Consider the following 27,619-nt stretch of genomic DNA (forward strand, 5'->3'; position numbering starts at 1 on the left):
AAATTTTATATATACAACTCTAACAACAAACTAAATTGACAATTATATTTTTATATCAACTTTTACTAAGTCAAAGGCCATGAATAATTAAGACTGTCATTGAATGTTTGTAAAAGTGTTAAAATAAAACTTATCCTGTTGGTTATAAAATGCGAGAATCATTGACTAGAAAGGGCTCAATTTAACCCTGGTTTCTTTCTACATATAAATTTATAAATTCTAGGTCATTAAACTTTCTTCAGTGTAAATCAACTCTTATCCTAAACAAAATGTTGAAATCTCTTTAGCATTACTGACTCCATAACAACCAATGTGTTCATTAAAACAACCTAATTCTTTTAAGTTTATTATGTTTTAAGCTAGAATTAACTATAAATTATAGCCAGGACTATACAAAGAGACCCTGCCTCAAAAAATGTTTAAAACTTTATTCTAAGTAATAATATCATGTAACAGTACTTTCTGTGTTTTATATATTATGTTCTTCTCTTTAATTCAATTTTAAAACTCTGCACCAATACCAGTGTTTGGAGGTCAGCATGGGAATGTGAGGCAAGCCTGAGCTATCTAATGAGAGACTAACTTGTTTTCTAGTTGAAAACCCACTGTTTTCAGCTCGAAATTACTTCCTAGTTTGAGTTTCACTAATTCATATTTCAAACATTTAATAATTTTTTCTTGGTAAAATATTCCCTATGTGGATATTGAATCTTACTAAATATGATTTTATTTATTAGAGCTTATCATGTTCCTGTAGTTGCTCTATTTTATTACCCATGGTCAAGCAATATTTATTCTCAAGTAGCTAAAGCACAGTAGTATACGAAGGTCGGCAGAGAAAACTCCTCAGAAACAGTTTTTACAAGTACATGAGAACCTCTATATCTAAATGAATTTTATCATTTGATTTTTTATAATTTTCTTTTGAATTATAAATGGTACCTTAAAATGTTGAAACTTTATTAATTATGGAAGACTTTTAAAACTGGCTTGAGAGAGCCAGTTACAAGTTATTTGAGAAATTGAGAATTCTTGTAACTAAAAATACTGTATCTTCTGTTTATTACTCTTAGTAATTAAATCTTGTTCTAGCTGGGTATGCTAAGTTTGCCTGGTCTACACAGCAAGCTTCAGGGCTCCCCAAAACAAGCAAGCAAACAAAGAAACAACAACAACAAACAAAACAAAACAAAAGCTAAAATTAAACCTTGTTTTAAATCAATAAGCCCTTAAAGGATGGACATTTTGAATCACAGAACTAAAGAAATTGGAGATTACTATAGTTTAAAGTCATTCTTAAAAGCCATTGTAACAGTTTTGCAAAAACTAACATCATTTGAATAAGTATTACTCTCTTATGGCCAACTCTCTTGAAAATAAGAGACATTAAAAATGTAGCTATCAAAAGTGTCAAAAATTGTCTCCTTTTGACTTAAAATATGACTAAATCCTCAAATTATGACAGCATAAGCAAACTAGAAAGAACACAAAGACAGGCGCATGTGCTCCAGAAATGAGGTATAAATTTAATTCCAAATCATCAGACTAGTTTCTTAAGGTATATTTCAGTAAAATCTCAATGAAATTTATAAGTCATAAATTATCCCATCTGTGAAACCTTTGACCTTTGGAATCAATCCAAAATTAATGCTCCATTCTCCTTGCTGCTGCTTTGGTCCAGGCCAAAATGAAAGCAAAGAGATGGCACTGGTAATGCTTACATCATAAAACACTAAAAGAAGATTGTATTAAGTCTAAACTGTTTTTAGAATGCTTCTGTGTTGTGTGTCTAAAACAAACTCTCAAGAAAACTGCTTTCTTTCTCCACTCGTGAGTATAGGGTATTTGATTATTATGTATTACTATGGAAAGGTGGTGAGAGTAATGTCTTACCGCAATAGTAGATCCATTCTTGCCAACACCACCATGGAGGATCACATGGAAATAATTTGAACAGGAAAATATTAATCCACCTACAACTCCAAGAACCGGAAGGATCTTCAGTTTTATTTCTAGAATAGGTATCTTTGGGGATAGAAGAAACACGCAAACCATTAATAGAGCAGAATTTCCCTTCCTGTTAAATAGAAAGAAACATGAGAAGATTGTGTACAACAGGCTGCCCTTTCCACAAACCAAACCTGAGCTGCTGCAACGCGACAGGAACTTTTCTGAGACTGCTTTACTAACTGAAAACTGAACCCACCAAATCAGCTCAGTTTGTCTATAAGATTATAATCAAATAGTTAAATTCACAAGCCTTGATCTGACTTTAACACGAGAAAGCATAGTTCACTAGAACTTAGCAGCTTCTAAAAGGCAACATCACAGGAAAGGCAGACACCATGGTCGGCACTGTTCATGTGATGAAGACCACGTGTGTGCATGCAAAAAGACTGTGTAGTTAAGACCCAGGATTAAAGCTCTAGCGACATATTTACCTGTTGGTCAACTGTTGTTCAACACAACTTCCAAAGGCAGCAAAGGATTTAAAAACAGTAACAGTGAATTGCTGAATGCTATAGGCTATGACACTTTAATAGACTTTGAGACATGGTGCCCAAACTTATGGAAACTAGAGGATACACTAAATATAGAAAACCATAAGTATCATAGAGTGAGATTGTTTTCCATATGTTTACGATTCAAGTGCAAACTGAAGACGAGTGCACCTGACTTCTTGGTCCACGTTCAGCAGCCAGTGGATTCAGGCCAGTGGGAGAGTATCCTTGATTCTACTGTTCATATGGGCAGGAGTAGGAATGCCCTGGGGAACGTAGGCCTACTTGGGAGTATGCTAAAAGCCTGTTTCTGACCTTACAGGTAAGAAGAGTGACAGAGAACTGAAATAGGTAAGTGCCAGAGGGAAATTTTTTATTATTTTGAAGTAAGGTTTGATTTTTAAAAATGTGTGTGTCTATGTGTTTGATACATATGCATTGAGGCAGAGGATATTTAGGGATACATTTCAAATATATTTTACTAATTCTATTGAAATATTTGTAATTTCAGTGCATTTTTCTCTTTTGTATTAGGAAAATAGGGAGATTTTCTTCTATGCAATAAAACATTCATTACAGAAGTAAATGTCATAAAGATAGCATATAGAATATTAATATTATTAAGTGAAAGAAAAAGTTTACAAAGGAGTGAATGTTAACTATAACTCCAAGGATTTCTACAGACAGGCAACAATCTACTATCTTCCTGTGTACATAAAAGCATTTACATACAAATTGCATATTTAGATTTACCGTATAGTCCCACATCATTGCTCCTCCGAATGTAGATAACAGAAAGACAATCACTAAAGCTACCTGGATCTCAGTTACATCCACCCTACAGAGGAAGAACAGAGAGCAGTGAGTGTACACAAAGCTCTTGAACATCAAGGTGAGTTACCACATATTCTACAGTTAAGGTGCAAATAAACCACGCAGACCTGGTTGGCTTTTAACCTTTATGGTTTTATACCCCTCACCAAATTCTGTATCAGCTGACTATGCTGGGTAGAAAAGAACAACATTTGCTCTCACACAGGTAAAGATCAGTATAGGCAGAGAAAAATTACTGAAACTACAGAAACAAGACATTTCTTTTGAATTTTTTTTTTTAATTCACTCATATACCCCTCCCCCCTCCTCTCTTTCCAGTCCCACCCTTACAAGTCTCTCTACCCACCGCCCCCTCCCGTTCTCCTCAGTGTAGTACCTGCTGTACCTGTTTTTTTGTGGGTTCTAGGAATGTGAACTCAGGCCCCATGACTGCAGCAAGCACTTTACTCACTGAGCCATTCCCCCAGCCCTAAAGCAAATAATTATTCTTCTTCCTCCTCCTCTTCTTATTACTATTATTATTATTCCTCTTCTTCTTGGTGATCAGTGTTCACTTTTTTATTACATTTTTAATACACTTAGTGTGTGTGTGTACACTTGCATATGTGTGCCACAGAGATCAGAAAACAACCTGAGCAAGTTGGTTCTGTCTGCCATGTATGCCCCAGGACTCAAACACCCACTGGGCCATTGTTTCTGTCCTAAGCATGTATGTATGTATGTATGTATGTATGTATGTATGTATGCATGCATCTATCTATCTATCTATCTATCTATCTATCTATCTATCTATCTATGTGTATGGGTGCTTTGCCTTCATGTATGTAATATGCACCATATGTTTGTCTAGCACCCCAAAGGCCAGAAGAGGGTGTCAAAGCCCTTGAAACTAGAATTACAAATGGTTGTGAACTGCCAAGTGGGTGCTAGAAACCAAACACGAGTCCTTTGGAAGAGCAGCCAGAGATCTTAACTGCTGAACCATCTCTCCAGACTCACCTAAGGCAAGTAAGTTCTTAAACATTTAAGTTAATTTCATGAATGAAGTAGAGAGAATTCTAACAGCTTTCCTTATTAAGTTACCAAGACCGTAACTTTTTGTTTTCTATAGATATTTTGTTGTTTCATATATAGACATGTTTAAATTTCTCTCAAACTAAGAAAAGCACTAATCTAGCTTATGCTCCTCAGAACTGTAAAACTCTTCTGTTCTAATCCAGAAGTTGGCAGACTTAAAAAATCCATCTACACCAATAATCTCTTCTTCTCTCCATATGTGCTATTTAATTTACTATAGTCTAGTCTTTGGTCCCATTATTCTACAGAAGTTGTTTACACAAATGGCCTTTTTTTCAGTGCTGAGGACTGATTCCAGGTTCTTACACATGATAGGTATACTTGTTTTGTGTGTCAACTTGACACAATCTGGAGTTATCACAGAGAAAGGAGCCTCCTTTGAGGAAATGCCTCGATGAGATCCAGCTGTAAGGCATTTTCTCAATTAGTGATTAAGGGTGGGAGGGTCCACTGTGGGCGGTGCCATCCCTGGGCTGGTAGTCCTGGGTTCTATAAGAAAGCAAGCTGAGGGGTTGGGGATTTAGGTTCGGTCCCCAGCTCCAGGAAAAAAAAAAAAAAAAAGCAGGCTGAGCAAGCCAGGTGAAGCAATCCAGTAAGCAGCACCCCTCCATGGCCTCTGTATCAGGTCCTGTATCCAAGTTCCTGCCCTGTGTGAGTTCCAGTCCTGATTGCCTTTGGTGATGAACAGCGATGTGGAAATGTAAGCTGAATAAACCCTTTCCTCCCCAACTTGCATCTTGGTCATGATGTTAGTGCAGGAATAGAAACCCTAAGACAATAGGCAAATGTGATACCACTGAGCCGCATCCTCAAATGACTTTCAATTACTCAATGGTTCAATTTCAGTGATTATCTTGCATAACCTGCTTATAATGTTTAAGATGAGAGTCATTCTCTCCTTTTTGAACCACTTTGCTAGATTCTGATTCTGTGTTCTACTGTGACTTTTTATCTTGCTAGGTGTCTGTTGGAGATTGGATCTAATGCTTTGATTCTATCAGGAAGGTTCTTGTCTCCAGTTGGTTACTGATTGATCAATGAAGATGCCAATAGCCAATGGCTGGGCAAAGGGAGATGGGGTGGGACCCTTGTGCAGGCTACCTCAGTGTGGAGAAGGAGAAATTGCCATGAAGCAGTGGGAAATGGATGGACATAGGCGCTGTAGGAGAGAAAGCCAACCAGAACATGAGCTCTCAGGTGATTGGTCACTGGACACTTCCCCAGTTGGTCCTCAGGTAGCTGACGGAGGATTAGAAGTTCCCAGACATTGAGCTAGATGTCATATTAAAAATAAACTAATGTGTATATGTATTTGCAGATCCAAACAGTCCCTGGGCAGGTGGCTAGAAGCATGACCCACCAGGAGCATAAAGCGAGTAGCAAAATCTTCACACTGCAGGTATCTTCCCAGGCTCCCTTCTAGAATTTGGCTCCTCAGCTCTGGGTTGCAACCCACATAACTGAGTGTGAAGGCTGCTGAAAGAATCAGCAATGAAGTTTCTGAAAACAACAAATACTTCAGCCAACTCACGGGGCTCTCTAGAATCTGCTGTGCTCACCCAGGCTTCCTCATGTGATTCCCTAAGCCTTCCTTCTGAACACACAGCATACACACAAGGCAGGATACACACCACATGGTGCTAATCAACGCTGTCCTAAATGCCTTGGTTCGGAGTCAAGACTTTGTACTTTATAAATTGCACTGCTTTTATTGCTCATACAAAGCTTTCTGCTTGTAGAGAAACATGGTAGTTTAATTATAAAAGATAGACAATAGTTTGCTGTAAGCATTTCCTTACCATGTAAGTATCTAGTCAGCAACTATTGTACTAGAAAATATGACTTTAAACCTTCCTTTCTTGAGTTTGAGTTGCCAACTTGAGTTTCTCAATAGGGCATTAGATGAAGCTTGATTTAGGTCTATGAAAGAATTTTCTGTTGTCTTAATCAATGTTCTATTGTTGTGAAGAGACACCATGTTTCGGCAACTCATATAAAGGAAAACACTTCATTGAACCTGACTTAAAGTTCAGAGGTTTAGTCCATTATCATCATGGCAGGAAGCAAGGTGGCATGCACGCAGACACGTGCTGGAGAGGGAGCTGAGAGTTCTACATCTGGATCAGCAGGCAGCAGCAAGAGAGACACACTGGCTGGAGCTCTTGAAACCCCAAAGCTCACCCCCAGTGGCCTACTTCCTTCGAAAACCCCACACCTACTCCAACAAAGCCACAGCTCCATCAAACAGTGGCACTCCCTAAGGAACAATCATTACAATCTAAGAGCAAATGGAAGATATTTTTTTAAGACTTTAATGTTATTTAATTTATGAGTACACTGTAGCTGTCTTCAGACACACCAGAAGAGGGCATCAGATCCCATTACAGATGGTTGTGAGCCACCGTGTGGTTGCTGGGATTTGAACTCAGGACCTCTGGAAGAGCGGTCAGTGCTCTTAACCCCTGAGCCATCTCTCCAGCCTGGAAGATATTCTTATTCAAACTACCACACCAGTCATTTATATAACAGTCCTAAACATACTTGTGGCATTTTGTATTATATATTTTTGTGAAATCAGCATTGATAATTATAAAACCAAATGATTGGCTCTGAAATTGTTGAAGATGCTCTATATCCTCCGATATCAAATAATCAAGATTTACTCTCTAGGTAAGAATAAATAAGCACATCTAACTCACTAGAATGCAAATCTGCTTCTGTCTTTATTGCTTTACGTGTGGGTGTTTTGTCAGCATGTATACCTGTGTGCCACTTGCATGCCTGGTGCCCAGAGAAGGGGAAGGTGTTAGATCCCTGGAACTGGAGTTACTGATAGCTATGAAGTGCCATGTGGGAATGGAACCCAGGTGGGAGCCACCTCTCCAGTCCCACTGCTTTTGTCTTTAATGAACCGTGCATAGTTGTGTATTTGTTTTAAAATAAAATTCCTTATGACTGCTATCAGTAAATGTTTTTATCCATTTTACAAGCTTATATGCCATATTACATATAGTCATTTCTCAGGAATAAAGGCATCATGAGTAGAAATAGCCTAAGCGGTCCTGATCTAGAGTAAGCCTTCAGGCTCCTAAAATACTAGTTCAAGAATTTTATCTGCAACTTTATATTCTTTCAATAATTTTATCTCTCCTTGAGACTGTCTTCTCACATACTAAATCCGTATGTCTAATCTACATCTTTCCCCTGAATTTCACTTTTTTCTGCCCACCTACTTTAAGTCTTTGCTTTGGTAGCTGTCTCTAGATATGAGAGGAATAATAATTTCTTAGCAAATATAGTAAATGCAGGGATTAGGTTTTTTAAAAATGGAAGAAAACTTCTTGACTGAGTTATTTGGGACACAGTTAGAGGGCACAATAAAGTGGACTTACTCTTAACACACAACCAAAAATGTGAACCACAGTATCCAGCATTTACGTCGTCACTGACGAGCAGAAGGAAGACCTAGCATGTTAGATGGGCGATACATTATTTGGAGGTAGTTTTTGGTTTGGATTTTTTCTTTGGGTGGGGGCAGGAATTAAAGTGATTTCCCAATGCCTGTATTGGAACAATGGCCTATCCTAGAGAAGCTGCTGCCTCAGAGTCGACACTCCTTCCTACGATGCTGCTTCGGACTCGATATCTAAGTTGTCGTATTTTCAGTAATAGTCATAGAACTATACGTGACCTATGGACAACTGCCGTGGGTTTTAACTAGTGACTAGAAGCAGCTAGAAAAGTGGGCAGATATCAAGAAACGACCTTTCTTTAGATGACAGTAAAGAACACACATGAGACATGAGCTTCACCGTAAGTCTTTAGTTAAAGGTACGTCGTTAACCTCTGCACTACATCCATGTCACCTGAGGGCACATTAGGTACAGGTATGTGCATATATAAATACATACAAGCCTCAACAGACAGCATAGCATCTGTTTGTGGGCTAACAAAGATGTCTAAGGAGGAGGCACCCAAGGCATACGTACTAAGCAGTGTGTAGCTCTAGCGTCTATAGGGTGTTCTCATGTTAGTTCTCCTGTCCCTATAGCTGAGCCTTTGGATCATCTGTTGTTGGTGACCATTGTCAAGGGGGGCTCTCTCTTTTAGGGTACATGATAATCTGACCAAAAGAAAATCACCTTTAGACAGGCGTGGTGGCACATGGCTTTAATCCCAGTATTGAGTAGAGGTGATTGGATCTCTAGGAGTGTGAGGCCAGCCTTGTCTACATAGTGAATTCCAGGCCAGTTGGGCTACATAGATAACCCTATCTAAAGTTTTCTTTGGTTGTTTTATTTAAAATTCTTCTTCTTCTTCAACAACAACAACAAAAATCCTTAGATTCAATATCACATCTTATGAGCCCAATACTATTTATACTGTATATCCTTTTTTTTTTTGGTACAATAAATAAAATAAAAATTATTTTATTTTTTCCTATCCTAACTATCCTTATTTGAACTAGTATAGTTAAGTCTGAGAAGACTGGAAGAAAAAATATTGTCAAATAATATAACTATAGAGGTTGGAAGAAAATGCTATTGTCAAATAGTGTAGCTATGACATGCGGGAGACCAAAAGAGTGGTAGCTATGGCACTCATGGCTATTCTGATAAATTATAAGAATTTTAATTATCGAACACAGCTTTGTCTTTGTAATATGAGCAGATGCCATTATAGGTTATAAAAAATGGATTTGGTTGCATGGTAAAATGTAGAATTTAAGAAGCACGCTTACCTTCCAAATCGCAACACTCCTGAGACGTAAGTCTGCCAATGAGCACAATAAAACATGAACATCCCAACGAAAGAGCAGAAAAACAACCAGTCAGGATGTGTTCCTAGACGAACAGCAATTGAAGCACCGATGGCCATAAATACTGAAAAACCAATTTTAGATACAATTAAGAAATAAAACCCAAGTATTGAATTAATTTGTTTAGAAATATGGTTTTAAGGGACATAATCCTGGCTTTAAAATACAATACATTTTTTTAAAATGGTGGATTCTTTTTATAATGCAAAATTCAACTTTTGTTTGTTTGTTTATACAGATTTACATATGGGGGACAGATGACTGCTTAAGAAAAAGACAGTAGTTCAAGACTAGCATGGACAACTTAGTGAGATCCTGCGTCAAAACAAAAAGTCAAAGGACCTGGTAGACCTCAGTGGTAGACCAGTTGTCTAGCAGGCAGGAAGCTCCAGTTTCAACTGAGTCTCAAAACAACAATAAAATGCATTTACCCATAGGGTGGGTCAGGCTGCTTGAGTGAGGAAGGTGTGTTTCTGAGATCTTGGATAATTCATTCTACAGACAGACTTTTATGGAGGGGACAATTGTTCCTGAGTTAAGGAGCTCAAGGAGGGGACTCCAGGAATGGACTGTGGTTTTCATCTTTCCTGTCTTCATATGTACTTTTCAGGATGTGGCATGGCATCAGATTCATGACAGAAACAGGCAGTTTTGCAAGACTACTGGTATTATAGAGATAGAGTTATGCTTAAGCAAAGGGTAATGAGGGGTCGTCTTGGTCCTAACCAGGTATAGTGTGTGTAGCTCTGTGGTTGTAGCAGCCACTCGGAGGATACCCTGCAGTTGCCGTTCCTGTTGACACTGCGCTATTGCCCTGTATACTAAGAAGGGGGAGAATTTTAGCAGTCTAACCCAAGGGGAGTAGAGGCACTGCATGCTGACAGGATCGAGCTGGAAAGCTTGCAAGATCATTTTAACACAAAAGGAATTTTTGAACATACGTTTAAAACATGCTGGGCAAAACTGCTCCCAAATGTCTATCTCTGCAAAGCACTGACAACTCAACTAGCTCAGATTCCTAAGGTGTCTATGCTGTCGTTGAAAAGTCAGAGAAGGAAAAGCAAAACTTCATTAATTTACCTGTGGAAAGAGAGTCACAACCATGATCAAACAGTTCCCCTAAAGGAGAGCAGGAATTTGTCCTTCTGGCTTGTTTCCCATCAATGGCATCCAGTGACTGGTAGATAAAGAGTCCCACGGCACATAAAAGGTATGTCCAGTATGGTGCCTACAAAGAAATACGATCGTCAAGAACAAGTGATGGGCCAGCTTCTGTATAAAAACATGTTAAATGCAGGCCAGCTTCTGTATGAAAGCATGTTAAGTGCAGGCCAGTTTCTGTATGAAAGCTTGTTAAGTGTAGGCTAGCTTCAGACTCTGCTCTAGATCCCAAGGCCCTGGCTCCTCTATAGTCCTGTACTTACAAACAGTACTGTACACTTTTCAGGAAGTCTTTGCCATAAGACCTTTAAGGCAAACAGCAGACCTGTCTGCTCATGACTGAGATTGGAGACTGGATTTACCTCCCACCCACGACAAGCAACCTGAGATCTGAGAGAAGGAAACAGAGGCAAACCCCTTGGCTACTCAGGCTGACTGTCCTTTCCAGGTCACAGCACAGGAATGGGGACATAAACAAAATCCATAACCTATATTGAGAAGGGCAGAGTTGAGAAAATGGAGGAAGCTAGAATCTATAGAACAGAGAGACCAGGAGGCAGCTGTGCTAAGGGGAGTTCGGGCTGTAAAAGGCTACCTCCCAAGTCTCTGGCTAAGAACTGACCCGTGTCTGAACAAGACAAGACTATTAACCTAGGCCAGGGAAAGAAGTCCCAGGAAGTGAAGGTTAAACACTTCTCAGGTCTCATATAGAGAAGTCATGTTCCTATCAGGCTCGGCAGAAAGACCTTGTGATGTGTGGGACATAGAATAGCTCTTAGAAGTGTACTACTCTGGAGCCATCAAAATTAGCCCTAGACCAGGGACTTTCTCTAATAAAACCTAAAAGGCAGTCTTTAAAACAGCAATTCCCAACCTGTAGTTACAACCCCCTAGGGAGTTGAATGACCCTTTCACAGGGTCAACTAGGATTCTCAGAAAAAAACATATTGACATTATGAATCATAACAGTAGCAAAATTACAGTTATGGAGTAGCAAGAAAAATAACTTTATGGCTGGGGGTCACCAGAACATGAGGAACTATATTAAAGGGTTACAGCAATAGGAAGGTTGAGGACCACTGGTTTAGAGGATCTAATTAATTCTCCATAACTTAACTACAACCAACATAGAACACATCTGATGGGGAAAAAAATTTCAAAAAATATAAATCTACAAGATTTGGCACCCAATCAAAAATTAGCAGTCACACAAAGCAGCAGAATGGAACACGGAGGAGTAAAATCAACCAGAACAATGATATTCAAGAATGTAAGAAATAGGGGTTGATTTAGTTTCAGTGTAGAGCGCTTTGCCTAGCAAGCGCCAAGGCCCCGGGTTCGGGTCCCCAGCTCCAAAAAAAAAAAAAAAAAAAATGTAAGAAATAATAGGAACAGCAAATTATATATTAAGAAGGTGGTTACAAATACACTCCATATTTTTAAGAAGATAGAGAAAATTTACAAAAGGGAAAATGGAAGAAAAGGCTTAAAAGAGAAAATCTGGAAGTGAAAAGTGTAGAATCTGCTCTGTAAAACACCTTGGGTGTGATGATTTTACATTAGACACTATGCAAGGAAAGAGGAGTGAACTGGCAGGCAGACTAGATGAAAACTGTCCAAAACACTGCACAGTCAAGAGACGAAAAGTACCCATACTTGGCACGGAATTGCCCCTGGGGGAACAGAAAAGTACACACATGTATGTGCTTCAGAGAGATTAGGGATAGGTTAAAAATGACAGAAAACAATGACTGAAATATGAAACTTATAAACCTACATATATAAGAAGCTCAACAAATCCAAGAAGAATAGTTCTCAAACCAACCAAGGCAACACTCAAGATGCTAATACTGGAGGGTCATGAGTTCAAGGTTCATAGCCTAGGCGATATTGCAAGATTCTATTTCATTACAAGCATGCACACTCCCATACCTCACTAAGGCTAATAATAATGATGATGATGATGATAATAGGAAGAAGAGGAGGAGGAACGATAACACTGTTACAATCATTTTAAAAGCCAAAGAAAAAGACACATTCCACACATCCCATACAGTGCACATACACGAGAGAGGAAGAGACCTGTGATTACGGTATGCTCGGCAGTTTTCACATAAATGCACAGCAGGGGTTATGTTGGCCAGTGGTTTCGGAGGTTTTGGTCCACAGTTGCTTGGGGGTGGGGGTGAGGGGAGCACTGCCAGCAGAAAGCTGGTGGTAGACCAAAACAGTCAACCTCTTATCCAACAGGAGGTGCATAAGGAGGAAGTGTTCAGGGACACACCCATTAGCTTCCTTCCAATTAGGCTCACTTTGCAACCCTCCCCTCAGGAATAGGTCATCAATGGGTTAATGCTTTATGAAGTGAGACCTCTCACCAGCTGGCAACCAAGCTTGCTTGAGCCATTAGGGGAAATTTCAAATTCAAGTCACATGCAGCCAGCCTAGAACTGTACACTCAGAAGAAGAAAAAAAGCAAAATTGTTAAAGAACTAGGATTTTAAAGTTCCATATGTGTTTGATTTCTTGGCTCTGCTACGTAATGACCATGTGACCTTGGTTGGGCAAGTCAGTCATTTAATCTCTGATTTTTTTGTTTTTGAGACAAGGTCTCACTGTGTATCCAGACTAAGTTTGAACTCCTAGTGACCATCCTGCCTCTGCCTTCCAAGTGGCTAGGCCTCAGGGCGTGGAACCCTAAGATAAGCTTGTTTTACCAAGGTGCTGGATTGCCTCACCTGTGACAGGTGAGTAACAACGGCTTTATCTGATAAGAAAACTGTTATCATTCTTTATACATACCCTGGCACATAGGAAAAGCCTAATAAACTTAGCTACTATCACTGTTTGCCTGTTTTGTTTTGTTTTGTTTTGTTTTGTTTTTTGTGGCAAATACATTTTAAATATCAACCTGTGCATGGTTTATGTTGATTCTACAAATAGCCAAGTCAACCGAAACACCTACTCTTCCATCTTTCTACTAGTAAACAGAACTTTGGATAAACTACACTTAAAAATCGTAATTTGTTACTATTAGACGCCCCACACCAGTGATCACACTGCTGATTATCTCGCTTTTATATTTTTGAAGGGTTGTTTTGAAGACTGGGGGTCTCTCCATTCCTGACTGGTGCGGGTACTCACAGGCTAACCTTGAATGCTGTGCTGAGAACTATTTATTTAAGGGGATTCTAAGTCACTTTTACTTGAAAGAAAAGCAGTGAACGACCGACCGATTAGCCTTAAAGAGCAGCACGGCAAGGGATGGGAGGGAACAGTGAGCTGTCACTCGCACTGGGAGACAGCTGGGGCAGGGGAACAACTGAGAAACCATCCAAATGCATAAAAATGAGAAACAAAAACCCTCCTGAATTTAAAAAGATCTTGGGAGGTTTTACAAAGACCGGTTCTGTTCATCAGGCCCCTCTCACCCATGCTGCATGTTAAGACGTCCAAAAGGACTGGCAATGCCATATTTCTTGTTGCTCTCTGTTTTCTTTAACCATTTACTCTCCCCACATCCGTGACAGGCTCTGGCAATAAATTCTATAAAATTGGGAAATTTGACCACATTTAGTCACTAGATTATGATTCTAAAATATCTCAGTGCTCTCTGGACTGCCACCAAAATAAAACACTAATGATTTACTGGGCACACGAAGGAATGAAGCCGCTGCCTGACCTTACTTCACTTGTACATTAAAGAAAAAGGGAGCTGTGGGGAGGGGCGTGACTGCAGGGCAGCGGGAGAGGAGGTGGGTACATTCCCTGCCACATCACATTTCCACCAGCTCTTTGGAGTTTCTACTCTCTAATCAAAGCGCTCCAGACCAGGACTCCAAATGTCCCCCCCCACACACACACACACACACGCACACACCACAAAATTTTCACTTTCTGGCCTGAATAGGCTGATCAATGGTGGGGCCTATGCTCCCTACCTCCACCCCACCACAGTGATTAAGGAAGCACACATTCAATGCACGTAGCCAAATTAACATAAAGGTGGCTACCCACAGAGAACTTGGGGAAAGTCGTTTGAGTCCTCTAGGCTCTTCTGGCCACCTCCCCCGACTCCCCAACCCCAGACCCAGTCAGTCTTCTGAACAAAACAGAATGACCAGGGCTCTACCCAGAGTTTCAGCACAGCCCTATCTCAAACACCCCACTTCACTCTCCAACTCCATCCCACCCAACAAAGTCCAGTGCCTGGGTTGTTTATGGCTTGATAGTTATTCCCTTCCTAAGCATTCTCCTTACATCCAGCAAAGCCCTGGGGTCCCCTCCCTCTTTCTCCACCTATGCTTCACCTAGAAATCAAAGGACACGTCATGTTGGTCCCTATACTCCACTCTAAAACACACCTTCTGCATCCGTTTGCTTGCTTGCTTGCTTTCTTTCTTTCTTTCTTTCTTTCTTTCTTTCTTTCTTTCTTTCTTTTTTCTTTTTTTTCAGAGCTGGGGACCGAACCCAGGGCCTTGTGCTTGCTAGGCAAGCGCTCTACCATGAGCTAAATCCCCAACCCCAGTTGGTTTGCTTTCCAGTTGCAGTGTGGTTCCTGTTCATAGGATTGTTGGCATCTCAAAAACAAACATTTAAGAGACTACCAACCAGTGTATCTGTGACTTTGTAACAATGCTGTCTTCACCCAGCTTTCCTTAGTTTTAAGCGACTTTGCAGTTGGCAGCAGCAAGTTAAACCAAGCGCAGCTCTAGAATCCTCTAGTTCATGAATTCTGAATTTAGTCAAGGGAAAGAGTATGTGAGTCATTCAGCTACTGCTTCTTTAAAAACACAGTCAACTGGCATCTTTTTATTTTTCATCATGTGTGTGTGTGTCTGTCTGAGTGTATGTCACATGTGTCTGGACGTCTGTGAAAGCCAGGTGTCTAATCTCCTGGAGCTGGAGTTCCTGGTGGCTGTGAGCTACCGGACCTCTCCAGCCTGTCAATGGACATTTTTAAATCTGTAATTTAAATGAACAGAAACAAATAGCAAAAGGCGTTCCACCTCAAACTTTCTTTAGATCTTAAAAACCACCTATCAGATGTTCTCAATGATAACGTGACAGGCAAAACTCTAGTACTGTAACGTCTTAGTTATGAAGAACTAGGTACTGAATCAAGGTGATACTCTATTTTGTTTCTCAAAATGGTATTTTTCCTTCTTTCACCTATAAGCAATAGTTCAGTAAAAATGATTACTTAAATAAGATAAATGATAGTCTAGAAAATACGCAGTACTGTTAACATGAGAATTTGAGCGGTCTACTGCACTATTCTCATTTGCAATTTTTTTTTTAATTTGGAGACAATCAACTTATTTTCCATTTTATTTTATTTATTGGAAGGAGCTCGCAAAGAAACAATAATCAGCCAGTGTAGACCAAAAGGTGTTTTAATATTCAATGTATCTCGGTGAAAACAAGAGAAAAGAAAACCTTTTCTTACAGAGAAAGCCAGAGGGGAGTAAGTAAATCAGCTGTTTGTTATCTGAGTTTGGTGGAGAAAGAAACCTCATAAATACCCAGACACTAGTACTTTAAGAATCCTGAAGAAAATTGCACTCAATGTGCTTGATCAGAAAACAAACAAAAAGCCAAACAAAACTTTAAGAAGACTTCTCTTGGCCACCAGCCGTACTTCACAACGAATATCAACTAGTAGCTTCGTGTACCGTTTAGTTTCTGGAAAAGCAGTAGACAGAAGACCAGACTGTTGAACTATGCGCACTTCCGTGTCTGAGGCAGGCACTTTAAATCCCATACATGGCATGCACAAAGCAGAAGTCAGCAAAGTGAGAAAAACCGAGGGTCAACGTTCACAGTCTAGGACTGGAGGAATGGACTCCTCTGTGAAATGTCAGCCAGGAAGAAAACGACTTCCCGACGGCTCAGATGCCTTGACTTAGTGAGGCATACCACCTCTCATCAATACACGGTAAGGACTATGAGAGAGGGGAGGGGGTTGTCGATGCCTGTAAGGCCTTCCATAGCTGGCAACACTGGGCCTCCCAGAATGAGGCTCTCTGAAAGCCTACTGCTGGAGAAATGAGAAGACAGAAAGAGGAACTGGGGTAGATAAGGGCTCTCCTAAGAACGAGGCCCTGGGTTGTAGAGTAACTGAATGACTGCTGTCACTAGTTGTGCGTGATCCCAAGCAGGTTCAGAGTACAGCAGTGGATCCTCAAACAGGAGGCCCCAGAAGCCCATGCTGTAAGACAGGTCAGAGACTAAAGTACAGAGAAATAACAGACCCCAGGAACCCAAGCAGGCAGCGTTCCTTCCTAAACAGACACCCTTATCATAAACCTAAATCTATATTACAGAACATCCCACTTCTCAGAATTCAAGTCATGTGGAGGGAAGTTAGACACCAAGAGATATGAGGGAGAGCATGTGTCAGCTGCCTTTGCTAAAACTAACTGTGAGCAGAGAGAGCTCTTGGAGGTAGAGAATTTCTAATCCTGGGCATCTTTAAGTGCCTGGGGCAGGACAGATGCCGAGCAACACTTACACATCTGCTTACGGACAAACTGCACCTCTGATTTAGACCTGCAAGCACTGGACTTTCCGGACAGCAGTCTTTGCATCTTCTGAATCAAAGTGTTAGGTTACGCTGACTGCAAGACATGCTTCTGCTTTAGATTATGCAACATGACTTTCATTTGTTGGGTTTGTGACATCTGCTATACAAGAGCCACCAGGTAAATATCTAGATGAAGAAACCCGAGTGACATTCTAACTAAGCCCACCCAGGGACAGTTTGCAGTAATCGCTTCAAAGGAGAGAACCCACCCCCAGGCTTTCTTCTGGATTCTATGTGCACCTAGACCCTTGCTGTGCTACTTAGGGTGAAGAGAGTTAGGAACATTTCTTAACTTCTCAGAGATTCAGTCTCCAAACACAAGAGAAAGAAAGAGAAGAGATCACTGTCTCCTGAGAGTTAAGCTAATTATTTTTTTTTTTTCTTTTTTTTCGGAGCTGGGGACCGAACCCAGGGCCTTGTGCTTGCTAGGCAAGCACTCTACCACTGAGCTAAATCCCCAACCCCGTTAAGCTAATTATTATATGTGACGTATCTGGAAGAGGAAGGGAGTTCTGTCGGTGCTCATTACTGCTATTCTATCACTGGCTCTTCCGGATAATGTTAGGAGACTCGTGGGTGATGGTGTTGTCTTAACAGTTAGGAACTTATTTCATGTATTTTGAAAAGAAATAGTTAGCAGCACATCTAAGACGTTATACATGTAAAGCTGAGACTGCGCCTATGTTTTTGAGTCTGATGTTCAGAGCTGACTTAGAGAAAACAGCCAGCAACACTCTCAATTCAGGATCTCCCCTTCCAATGAACGGGTAGTTTCCCAAGTTGGAGGCTTCTGGGATAAGGTTTGCCCTTTTGGATAAAAGTTTGCCTTCAGGGAAACGGGTTGTCTTGGAAACGTGTTGTCTTGGGAAGAGTGTCAGAAGCCTCCGTAAGGATCAAGGATCGCAGCTACTCTTTGAAGGAAGGATTCATTCTGGCTCCTGTGGCAGGAAGGCACAGCAGGAGGGTATGAGAACACTGGCCACACTGTGCCTCACAGCCAGGAAGCAGAGCTACACAGGCTGGAATTCACCTGGTTCCCTCTTCTATCTATGGCCCACGAAACACCGCTTGCCCAGCTAACTCCTCTGGAACATTCTCAGACACACTCCAAAGACCCCAAAGATCCCAAATTCTGTTGACCAGTTAGATTAACCAGTCACACTAGAATAGGCAATACCCCAAGAGTCTTCTGAAATGGAAATTTAGGAAACACTAGAACTATAACTTCTCTATTTTCTGAATTGAAGATGTGATGCTGCTGAAGGTGGCTTTGTACCCAGTCGGGTAAGTCTCGGATTTTTTAAGAGAACTTGTACTATCTTCAGTAGACTGCTATCCCAGCTCAGGAAAACAGACCAATTAGAAATAACGAAATGCCTCTTTCCTGTAGCTTTTCTCACTTATACTATGTGTCTGTGAGGTGTTAAAACACTTTACTATGGGCTGGGGAGACCACTCAGTTGGTATCAGTTGGTTGAGTTATCTCGAGGTTCAGCCCTCTGCACTCACAGGTGCTGGGGAAGCAGGATAGGAAACCCCTAGAGCTTACTGGCCAGCCAGCTTAAGCTAATTGATCCCCAAAACCCAGCAAGAGACCAGGTCTCAAAAAACAAGATGGGGGGAGGGACTTTAGAGAAAACTAACACTGGAGATTGACTTCTGGTCTACAGACACATGTGCATACAAATGCATACCCCCCCCCACACACACACACATATACACCACTGTTTATCGGGAGCCTATGACAAGCAGCACACTTCCTTGTTCCCAAAGGCAAGTTTCCTCCAGGGCAGGTGAATGGTCAGGAAGGAGAACATCCCTGGCCAAATAGAACAGCCCCAAGGGCTCGCTGGTTTCCCTCGGGACTTCTGGCTTCACTCAGTTTAGACACTGGCGCTGGGTTGAGCACACTCACTTCTATGAAATACGGCAGCTAGCAGCAGGGCAAAGGCCCACACAGCACACATGAAGGCACTCAGCCAGGCACTCCACGACCAAGGGTTTGCCTGAGATCTGAGAAGCCCTGTGAAAGGCGGCCTTTCTTTTTCTCTTTGTTTTGAAGAGTCCTGGATCACCTTCCCATCTTTGGGACTTGGGGAGTTCTTGTTGAAATGCTAAGGGGCGCTGAGGAGAAGAAGGCAACTCCCACCCCACATCTACTACTCAATGCATCAGACGCCTAATAAATGTGCTGTTCTCTAACTCAGGGAGAGGGATCAGCAGCTACGCCCGGGCCTGATGAAACAAGAGTGGAATCTGATTCTTCCTATAGATCACAATGTACAGATCACAGTGCCATGCGTGTTCAAGCCTCGATGCAGACTTCTATGGAGGAGCAGCATATTTCTTAGAAATTAACCAGAATGCAGTCCCCAAGCCACAGAAACTAATCACACGGGAAAACGGTCTCCTGACAAAGCCTCTTCTAGGCACAGCTGGAAAGTGTGATGAGGCAGGAGGCTCCTCAGCTGCAGAATCACAGAAACCTCTGCTCCCAGGTACCCGAGAGCAACATTAAATCCCAGGGCCATAGTTCGCTCCATCCCAGTTTCTTCCCTACTTTTTGAAGTTTTTTCACCTTCTGGAAGACGGAAACTGACATTTTCTTTTAGTTAGAGAGGCCATTCTATTACAAGACCCCTGCCTTTCCAAACAATGCTTGACAAAGTATTGAGCTGGTTAAAAATAATTAATTAATTAAAAGGAAATGCAGATAACAAAGAATTAAACCTTAATTTAATAGTTTAAAAACTATGAATGTGGGGTTGGGGATTTAGCTCAGTGGGAGAGCGCTTGCCTAGAAAGCGCAAGGCCCTGGGTTCGGTCCCCAGCTCCGAAAAAAAGAAAAAAGAAAAAAAAAAAAAAACTATGAATGTGAATATATAGTGCCCTCAAGAGAGTCACATGAAGGGAAACACACAGATTAAGAAGGTAGAAGGTAGGAAGGTAGGGAGAAAATATCAAAGCAAATAGAGAAAAGAGAATTATGTCACAATTTACATTAGCCAAAAAAAAAAAAAAAAAAAAAAAGGCAAGTAAGTATTTTGTAGTACGCTACCAGAACTGGGGTTCCCCACCCCGCTTTGCCCTTTTGCACCTCCATAAACCTTTGGATAACAAGAAGCCCTATCTATATGTTAACTTCTAACTCTTTGCGTAGATTTCCAGAACCCAGATGATTTTTACACCACTCTTCCTTAGTAACTACTGGAAAGAGAAGGTGCAAGTTTGTCGCAATGCTCTGGAGAGCACACACACCCTGGCTAGCCAAGACTGCTAACCCTAGCTTCACTGCCCCCTTCTCTCCATGGAGACTCCCTAGCAAGGAAAACAGAGCTTCGTTCAAGGAACCAGCTCTTCCAGCTCCTTCAGGGCTGGCTTTTCCATAAACCTGATACCTTTCTACCAACGCTTATTCTCCCAAACACTGGTACCTCGAGTGGCTAGGAGCAAAGATATTTGATTCTGGTAACCTTAGAAGCCTGAAGCTTGAACTAGCTTTGAATCACCAAGTTATCAGACATACACTTTTAATAAGTGCATTAAATAGGCTCTGAGACGCTATGCAAGACGCTGTGTCCCCAGTTGAAATCCGGTGGGGCTGTCCTGCTCAGTAAGAAGACTACACACAGAGACTTTCCACTGGAGAGCTCCAGGGGCCTGCAGCAGCGGGAACACAGCTTTCTGGTTTGGAATCCTAGCCCCCCACTTAAAAGCTCAATAATCCTGGAAGTCAATTTCTCTTCCCTTTCCCAATCTGTGAAGTGGGGTTAGTAACTTGTCTTCATGAGACAAGGAGACTGAGATAACAGGAGCTGCCAAGGGTGCCTGAGAGACAGTAAACAGCCTGTGGTTCTTAGTTACTCTCAGGACTGTGGGGGTCCGGGAGACCGAGTGGTTTGATTTGACGTAGAAGGAAAAGGTTCATGAGGTGGTGGTGTTAGGGGAAACAGAGCTAGAAATGGAAACTGAAAGACAGGCAGGCGACTGGGTAAGTGAGGGAGGAAAGGATGAGAGAAAGAACAGCTCTCACAAACTGTTCACCTTGAGCAAAGGGAGGATCCCTAAGCAGACAGGCTGGTCTGCAAAGAACTTTCCGACCCCCTTCCCTTCACTCCCAATCACACTCTAGAAGTCCATAGCTACTGAGTTCCAGGTCAGCCTGATCAAACAAGCGCGCCCTGTCTCAAAATTAAAAATAAAATTTAAAAACTACTGGAGCTAATCTAAGCAGAGCTCTCTTGGCTATCGTGTTGAAGGCCCTGGTTCAGCCTCCAGTATGCCATGTGCATGGACAGTTGTGAAAAGGCACTGTGACTCCTCAAGTCTGAAATTCAAATGCTTCCAAGCTAGGTCGAAGCCATCATTGAACCTCTGTGGACTTCAGCTTCCTCTTATGTCACTGTTACTTTAGGCTGACGAGAGGGAATTCCACCCTAGGAAGGGAAAACTCAACCAACCTCCTCAGGTTGATAAGGGTAAAACCCACCACACACATGAGCACCCTTCACATACACACTTTCATCATGTAAAACACCAGCGTTTTCATACACGCCTCAATCTCAACCAAAAGAATGAATCCTCCACAGTTGGATCCACTTGGATCTGGACTTTACCAAGCCAGGCCATTTATTCAAGCAAAATAGCCAGAAACCATTCTTAGAACATGTTAGTAGCTACATCTTATTAAAAACAAAGCAAAACAAAAAACAAAACAACAACAACAAAAAAAGTGGATCCTGCAATGTTGCTCCCCCCTTACTTAGGCCACTTAGAGGCAAATGCAGGATCCAGTGACACGCACTTTACAAACCCTCACAGTTTATTTAACAGTTACCCTCCAGCCCTGTTACCTGGGCCATTCTGGCTTTTCACATGTTTAAGTGCTTGCTCAGAGCCTATCGTCCTCTTTTAAAAATGAGTCTAAGCCTATAAGGTAATCACACTTATCTCATCCCCAGGTCCCCTTCCACCCTAGTCCCTAGGCCTCGTTTATCCATTCTCCTGAGTGTTCCACAAATGGACAGTAAGTGACACCAACGTGGACAGCTTCATTGGCCAATGCCAGAAACACCCAAAGACTGGTAGTCAAATCTAAGCCCAAATCAAAGCTAAATTTGACTATGCATGCTTCACAACCCTGTTTACCAACTGTGGCTGTCCATGGGTTGAGAGGGAGAGTTTTACTTTGTTGAGTAAAGCGCAGGGCCCTGCAGTTATCTGCACCTATCACTCAGTCCTCCAGGCTGCCTTGTAAAATTGGCCTGGCAGACATTATTTCTATTTTCAACCCGGGAAAACAGACCGGGTAGGTCTGCCGAGTTGGAAGCTGATGGCTAGCCAAGTCCTTCACTCGCAGGCCTGCCATCCTTCCATCCTGATACAGTGCGCTGCTGGGGGTTCGGGAACCAGAAAAATCCCGAACGGCTCAGTGCTTTCAAATCACAGGAAAACAAGCGACAGGAGAACGAGGAACACAGCCGTCAGCGGGCGAGATGCTTTAACAAACCGGCAGGCTCCACTAAGCCTGGACGGATGCAGAAGGAGAACTACTTCCATTGTATTCCTGCTATCCAGCCTTGACTCTCACATTTGTGCACCATCTATATTTACATGTAATTATGGGGGGAGCGTACAGAAAATAACGTCATGGAGTCCGCAGAGCAATGTTATCCTATATAGGGAGAGTTATCAAGGCACTCGCCCTTGTTTTTCTGCCTTATATGCAGCCCAAGGAACCACTTCTGACCATCATTGTCCCAAACCCATGTTACTTAATAGTCTCACTTCAGACATAGGTTAGATAGAATTACAACTAATAAAGTGTGTTGGCTTTTATAATCTCTAAGTCTGGATAATTGTAAGGACTGTCACCTTCAGCCTGCTTGTTTTGTTTTTGTTTTTGTTTTTTTCATGAAAAAGTCAATGAAGCAACGAGGAAGTTACCATCCAGAAATAACTTATCTTTGATCAGTGCTACCAGTAATTTCAGGATCACTAGGCACCGCCTTTGAGAAACAGAGAATTATAACGTGTTAAAGGGCATTACCCAACCCATCCACAAGTCCTGCCAGCATGGACATGTGGGTGTTTAATCCCCAGTGGGCGAAATTTTGCGAAATATGGACTGGGGATCCCATGGTCCCAGGGATGAAGTGGGCAGATACAGGGCTGGTGCAGTGAGTGACCTTGACAGCCCCCTCCAGGGAAGCTCAGAATGGTCACAGGATTGGGGTAGTGGCATGACAGTCTCTAGGAGCCCCCGGGGAGGCTGAAAATGAACACACCGCCACCCGGACAGCGGTCTGGTCACGTCCGCACTTCCCTGCTAGACCTAGAGGATGCTCTGTTACACAGGGTCTCCCCGCTCCACCGTCGCCTCCTATAGTGGGGCCATCTCCGAAGGAGGCCCAAGGGCTCCGGGGAACAGTACCGGCGGGCGGCCAGCCCTACCTCCTCCGTGACCGTAGGGCAGTAGAAGATGAGCACTAGTGTGGTGAACAGGTTGATGGCGAGGCCGAAGAGGGTGATGGTGTTGGGGGCTATCCAGAGCGGGATCCATTGGAGCAGCCAGGTCCAGAAAAGCTGCAGCGGCGGCTCGAACAGCGACTCTCCCATCGCGCTGTAGCGGTGGTCCTCCAGCCGCCGCAGCTGCGCGGCGCTGAGCGGCTCACCTAGCGCCTTCACCCAGCGCGGCGCCGGCCTGGCCCCGGCGCCCGCCGCCATGGCCGCCTGCGGGGCCCGCCGCGACCCAGCGCAGCCCGCGGCCCGCGCGGGGTGGGCGGAGAGCCGAGCAAGGGCACAGCGCCCGGGCCAGCTCGGCTGGTGGGACTCACTTAGCAGCCGGCCGCGGGGGCGGGGCCGGGCCGCGAGGGCGGGGCCGGGCCGCGAGGGCGGGGCCTCCGCGAGCTCGCGGGCGAAGGCCAGGCGGGGGGCGGGACTGGGGCGGGACCGGGGCGGGGCCTCAGTGAGCTCGTCTCCCGGCTCCTGGCTCCCGGGAAGGGTCACAGCCTGCGCTTCCAGACACTGGATGAGGGCACCGCTGGCTCTGCCCCTGTGACTTTTCTACTGGGGATCGAGGGTTCGCCCTCCTCTCTAACCTTTGCTCAGGTTTCCGTGACCACGTCTGGCTAGCCTGGATCCTGCTTGAGCTTGGTTTTCTACTGAGTGGTAGGTACAACTCAGACTAGTGGGTCTATGCTCCGCCTTTTTTTTTTTTTAGTCAAGATGTCGCCTATTGAGACACTGACATGCTCACCATGTATGTACTTATCAGAAACACTCAAGCACCATGGAGGGAATATATAAAGGCCCCTCTGCATATTAACTTAGTTAACCCTCACTTCAGGATCAGACAACGAGGTTTTAAACAAAAACAAACAAAAAACCCAGATCTTAGAAATATTGTCCTCAAAGGAGAACTGAATGTTTGAAACCCACATGCTTGTTTTTTCAGACCACTTGGTGGCTGTTGTCAGACACCCTCTTTCTTGGAGTAGAGAAAAATCTAAGCCAGTTTCCCATTTTCTTCAGTGGAGAAGACTGATTGCCACATAATGGAAAGTCACCAGCCCCTTACTTCACAATGCACCCATTTGGGCTAGGGGCATCCTGTCATAAGCATGTTCTATTGCTTAACCAGACATAGGCTGCCCACTTGACCTACAAGTAATGAGTCTGATCTTTATGCACCTTTCTAACCCATAAGACGAGCTGGAAACTACTTTCTGGATTCTTGGATTAAGCAGCATAGGTAATCAGATACATTCTCTCTCACTGTATTTTGTGGACCAGTCAGTCAGCAACCTTTGACTCAAGGACAGGCCTTCTCATCTCATTCCCCACAGCACCCTACAGAAGTATGCTTCTTACATTTTTAAATTTCTGGGAAAAGATATCAAAGAATAATGTTTATGATGTTGGAACTGATGTAATTTAAATCTCAGCTCTGGGACGCTAGTCATGTTTATTCTGACAGGGGTGAGGAGGAGCTGCACAGTTGTCCAGGATGGCTTACAAAGTCTTGAATATTCATTACCTGGCCTTTTAAAAAAATAAAATTGGACAGTTGGGTGTGGTGCTGCAGGCTTTTATTCCAGCACTCTCCAGGCAGAGCCAGGTGGGGGGAAATTGACAACACTTACATTATATATTCATAGGATTTTATTTATCTTGCTCACGGACTTTGACCGGAGCGCCTTGCTCTATCCTGTTAAGCTTCCTCTTCAGTCCTTTGTTTGCTTTGATTGTGAGACAGAATCCTGCAGAGTGGCCTAGACTGGCCTTGACCTGCCTCAGCCTCCAGCGTAGCTCCGATTACAAGCAATCACTCTTGGCGTCTTCTAGTGCGATGTAGTTGAAGAGGGGCACTCGGCATGCTCAGAAGGTATCGACAACTGCTTTAGGGTACATCTAGGTAAAATACAATGGCTTGAGTGAGACAGAAGTTCGTTTTGCCCAAGCATAACGTCTGGGTAGATAATTGAGAGCTGCCGCAAACGCTCAGTGTGTGAGAGACACGGGTTTCTTCCATTTCATTGTCTGCCACCTTTAGGGTATTGTCCCTGTCCTGGTCAGAAACAGGTGATCACGATTCCCAAACAACTAGGAGGGAGAGGGAAGGGGGCTGAACTTCCTGGCTTGGGGGCTAGGATCCAACGTTTCATTCCTCATTACAGAACCCTGTCATGTGAGCGTGGCACCTAACTGCAAGGAGAGCTAAATGAAGTCGTTAGCTGGTCAACGATTTGTCATCTAATCCTCACTCCTATTGAAGAGCGAGGGAGTGGATGTTAGCCGGCCATCTGCCCACTTCAACCATGCTTGTGTTCTGATTTTTTTTAATCTGATTTTTAATACACTTTTAATATATATATATATACTATTTTATTAATGCTTTGAGAATTTCATACAATACACTTGGATCATAGTAACCCTTTATTTCTCTCCCTAATTCCTCCCAAGACCACCCCTATCTCCTAACCTCCCCATCTTCGCCCTCTTTATTATTACTGCTTTTTGTAACCCACCAAGTCCAGTTTGTGAGTTGAATTTGTCCTGCATGGGAACTGAATCATGGCCAACCTACTAGATAAAGGCTACATCCTTAACGAAAGCTGATCCTCCCTCTCCTTGAAGCCTTCAGCGGTCCCTAGCTCCTCGGGGATAGGGAGTAGGGATCCCCTTCTTCCTCCCCTCTAGAATGTTACCCGGCTTGATTTTGTGCACGTCCTGTGGAGGCGACACAGCTGCTGCGAGTTCATGAGTTAGAGTTGCCATGTCATTCCCAGAAGACGTTGCTTCTGTCCAGTCCTCCCTGTCCGTCCTCTGGCTCTTAGGGTTTTCCTGTCCTCTCTTCTTCCATAGTCAGTGAGCATTACTTACAATGCTGGTCATTATTGTAGCTCACAACAGGATGAGTCTATTGAGGACTCCATGTTAATGACTCCGTCCACGCCCCGGTTTCCCAGATGAACTTAACTAGGCTCAAATTCTTGTCCACAATCGCACATGCAGCCAGTACCTATTGAACTAGGTTCTGAGCTTCTCAACCTTGTCCCGGGGCCTTTAATCCCAGTTCCTGCGGAATGTGACCTAATGCGTTACATGAAGTGCAAATTAAGCATTGCTACTTCAGAAATCTGAAATGGGCCAACATCCAAATCTTAGAGGGATCCTGATGCTGCAGGTGGAATACTCCACAGCTGGTGTCATGAGACACTCGTCAAAAAAAGAGGCAAACTGTGCGAGCAGACCCTTAGACGGTGTTAGTATTTTGTCCAAGCTCCACCCCACAGTTACCCGGCAACAGCCAGGTGCACCCGACTCACTATAAAAGGGGCTGCTCACCCCCTCAGCTCTCTCTCTTGCTCTTGCCTTCTTGCTCCAGCTCTGTCCTCTCACCTCTTCCTCCCTCTCCCCATTCCTCCTCCCCCGCCCCATAGCCGGCCTCCCATTCCTCCTCCTTCTCCTCCTCCTCCTCCTCCTCCTCCCTCCTCCTCCTCCTCCTCATCCTCCTCCTCTTCCTCCTCCTCTTCTTTCTCCTCCTCCTTCTCTTTGTCATCCTCCTCTTCCTCCTCCTCCTCCTTCCTCCCTCCCTCCTCTCTCTCTCTCTCTCTCTCTCTCTCTCTCTCTCTCTTTCTCTCTCTCTGCCTTTTCTGTTTCTACTACCCTCTCAACTCTCCTTCCCATGCCCTGAATAAACTGTATTCTATACTATACCATCCTGTGGCTGGTCCCTCAAGGGGAAGGGCTGCCTCAGCATGGGCCCTTGGAGGCACCCCCTTCCCTCATACCTGACTACACATTCACCAAACATATTCCTCCTCTATCTTTCTATAAAACACAACAGTTTATGAGGCGTATATGAAACATTAGTGAGTGTTGTGTTGCTGCTTGGTTTCTAGTCCCAAGATTTCTCATTTTATACATACACAAGAAATCTGAAGTCTGAAAAGCCTCAAAACCCCCAAACACTCTTGTCCCAGTTATTTTCGGTGAAGGTTACTCAACATGTAAAAGGCCTTAGGTGGGGATTTATTTTTGCCAATATTGAACAGCGCAACTTCTATGTATTGTGTAGATTTGTGCCATTATGATTGACTTTTAAGGCTACATAAAGAATTTAATTTTTTGGATAAG

General features: G+C 43.1%; 1 protein-coding gene across 4 annotated transcripts in view; it reads right to left on the reverse strand.

Moving 5' to 3' along the window:
• Chpt1 (choline phosphotransferase 1) overlaps positions 1-23,826 on the reverse strand; it is a 54,750-nt gene extending 30,924 nt beyond the window's left edge. For 2 of the 4 annotated variants that reach the window (XR_004388844.1, XM_032910915.1), the window contains exons 1-5: positions 23,432-23,822; positions 10,312-10,459; positions 9,154-9,295; positions 3,255-3,339; positions 1,894-2,025 (exon numbers count right to left, since the gene is read on the reverse strand). Coding sequence is in view for 3 of the 4 variants with exons in the window: in XM_032910915.1 (XP_032766806.1) it covers positions 1,894-2,025; positions 3,255-3,339; positions 9,154-9,295; positions 10,312-10,459; positions 23,432-23,704 (780 nt within the window). In the remaining variant the exon portion in view is untranslated. Of the gene's footprint in view, positions 1-1,893; positions 2,026-3,254; positions 3,340-9,153; positions 9,296-10,311; positions 10,460-23,431 lie in introns of all 4 variants that reach the window. The other 2 variants (XM_032910907.1, XM_032910900.1) reach the window with 2 other exon arrangements.
• Between the last annotated feature and the right edge of the window lie 3,793 nt (positions 23,827-27,619).

Source organism: Rattus rattus, chromosome 1 (assembly GCF_011064425.1).
Source record: "Rattus rattus isolate New Zealand chromosome 1, Rrattus_CSIRO_v1, whole genome shotgun sequence".
Classification (NCBI taxonomy): domain Eukaryota; kingdom Metazoa; phylum Chordata; class Mammalia; order Rodentia; family Muridae; genus Rattus; species Rattus rattus.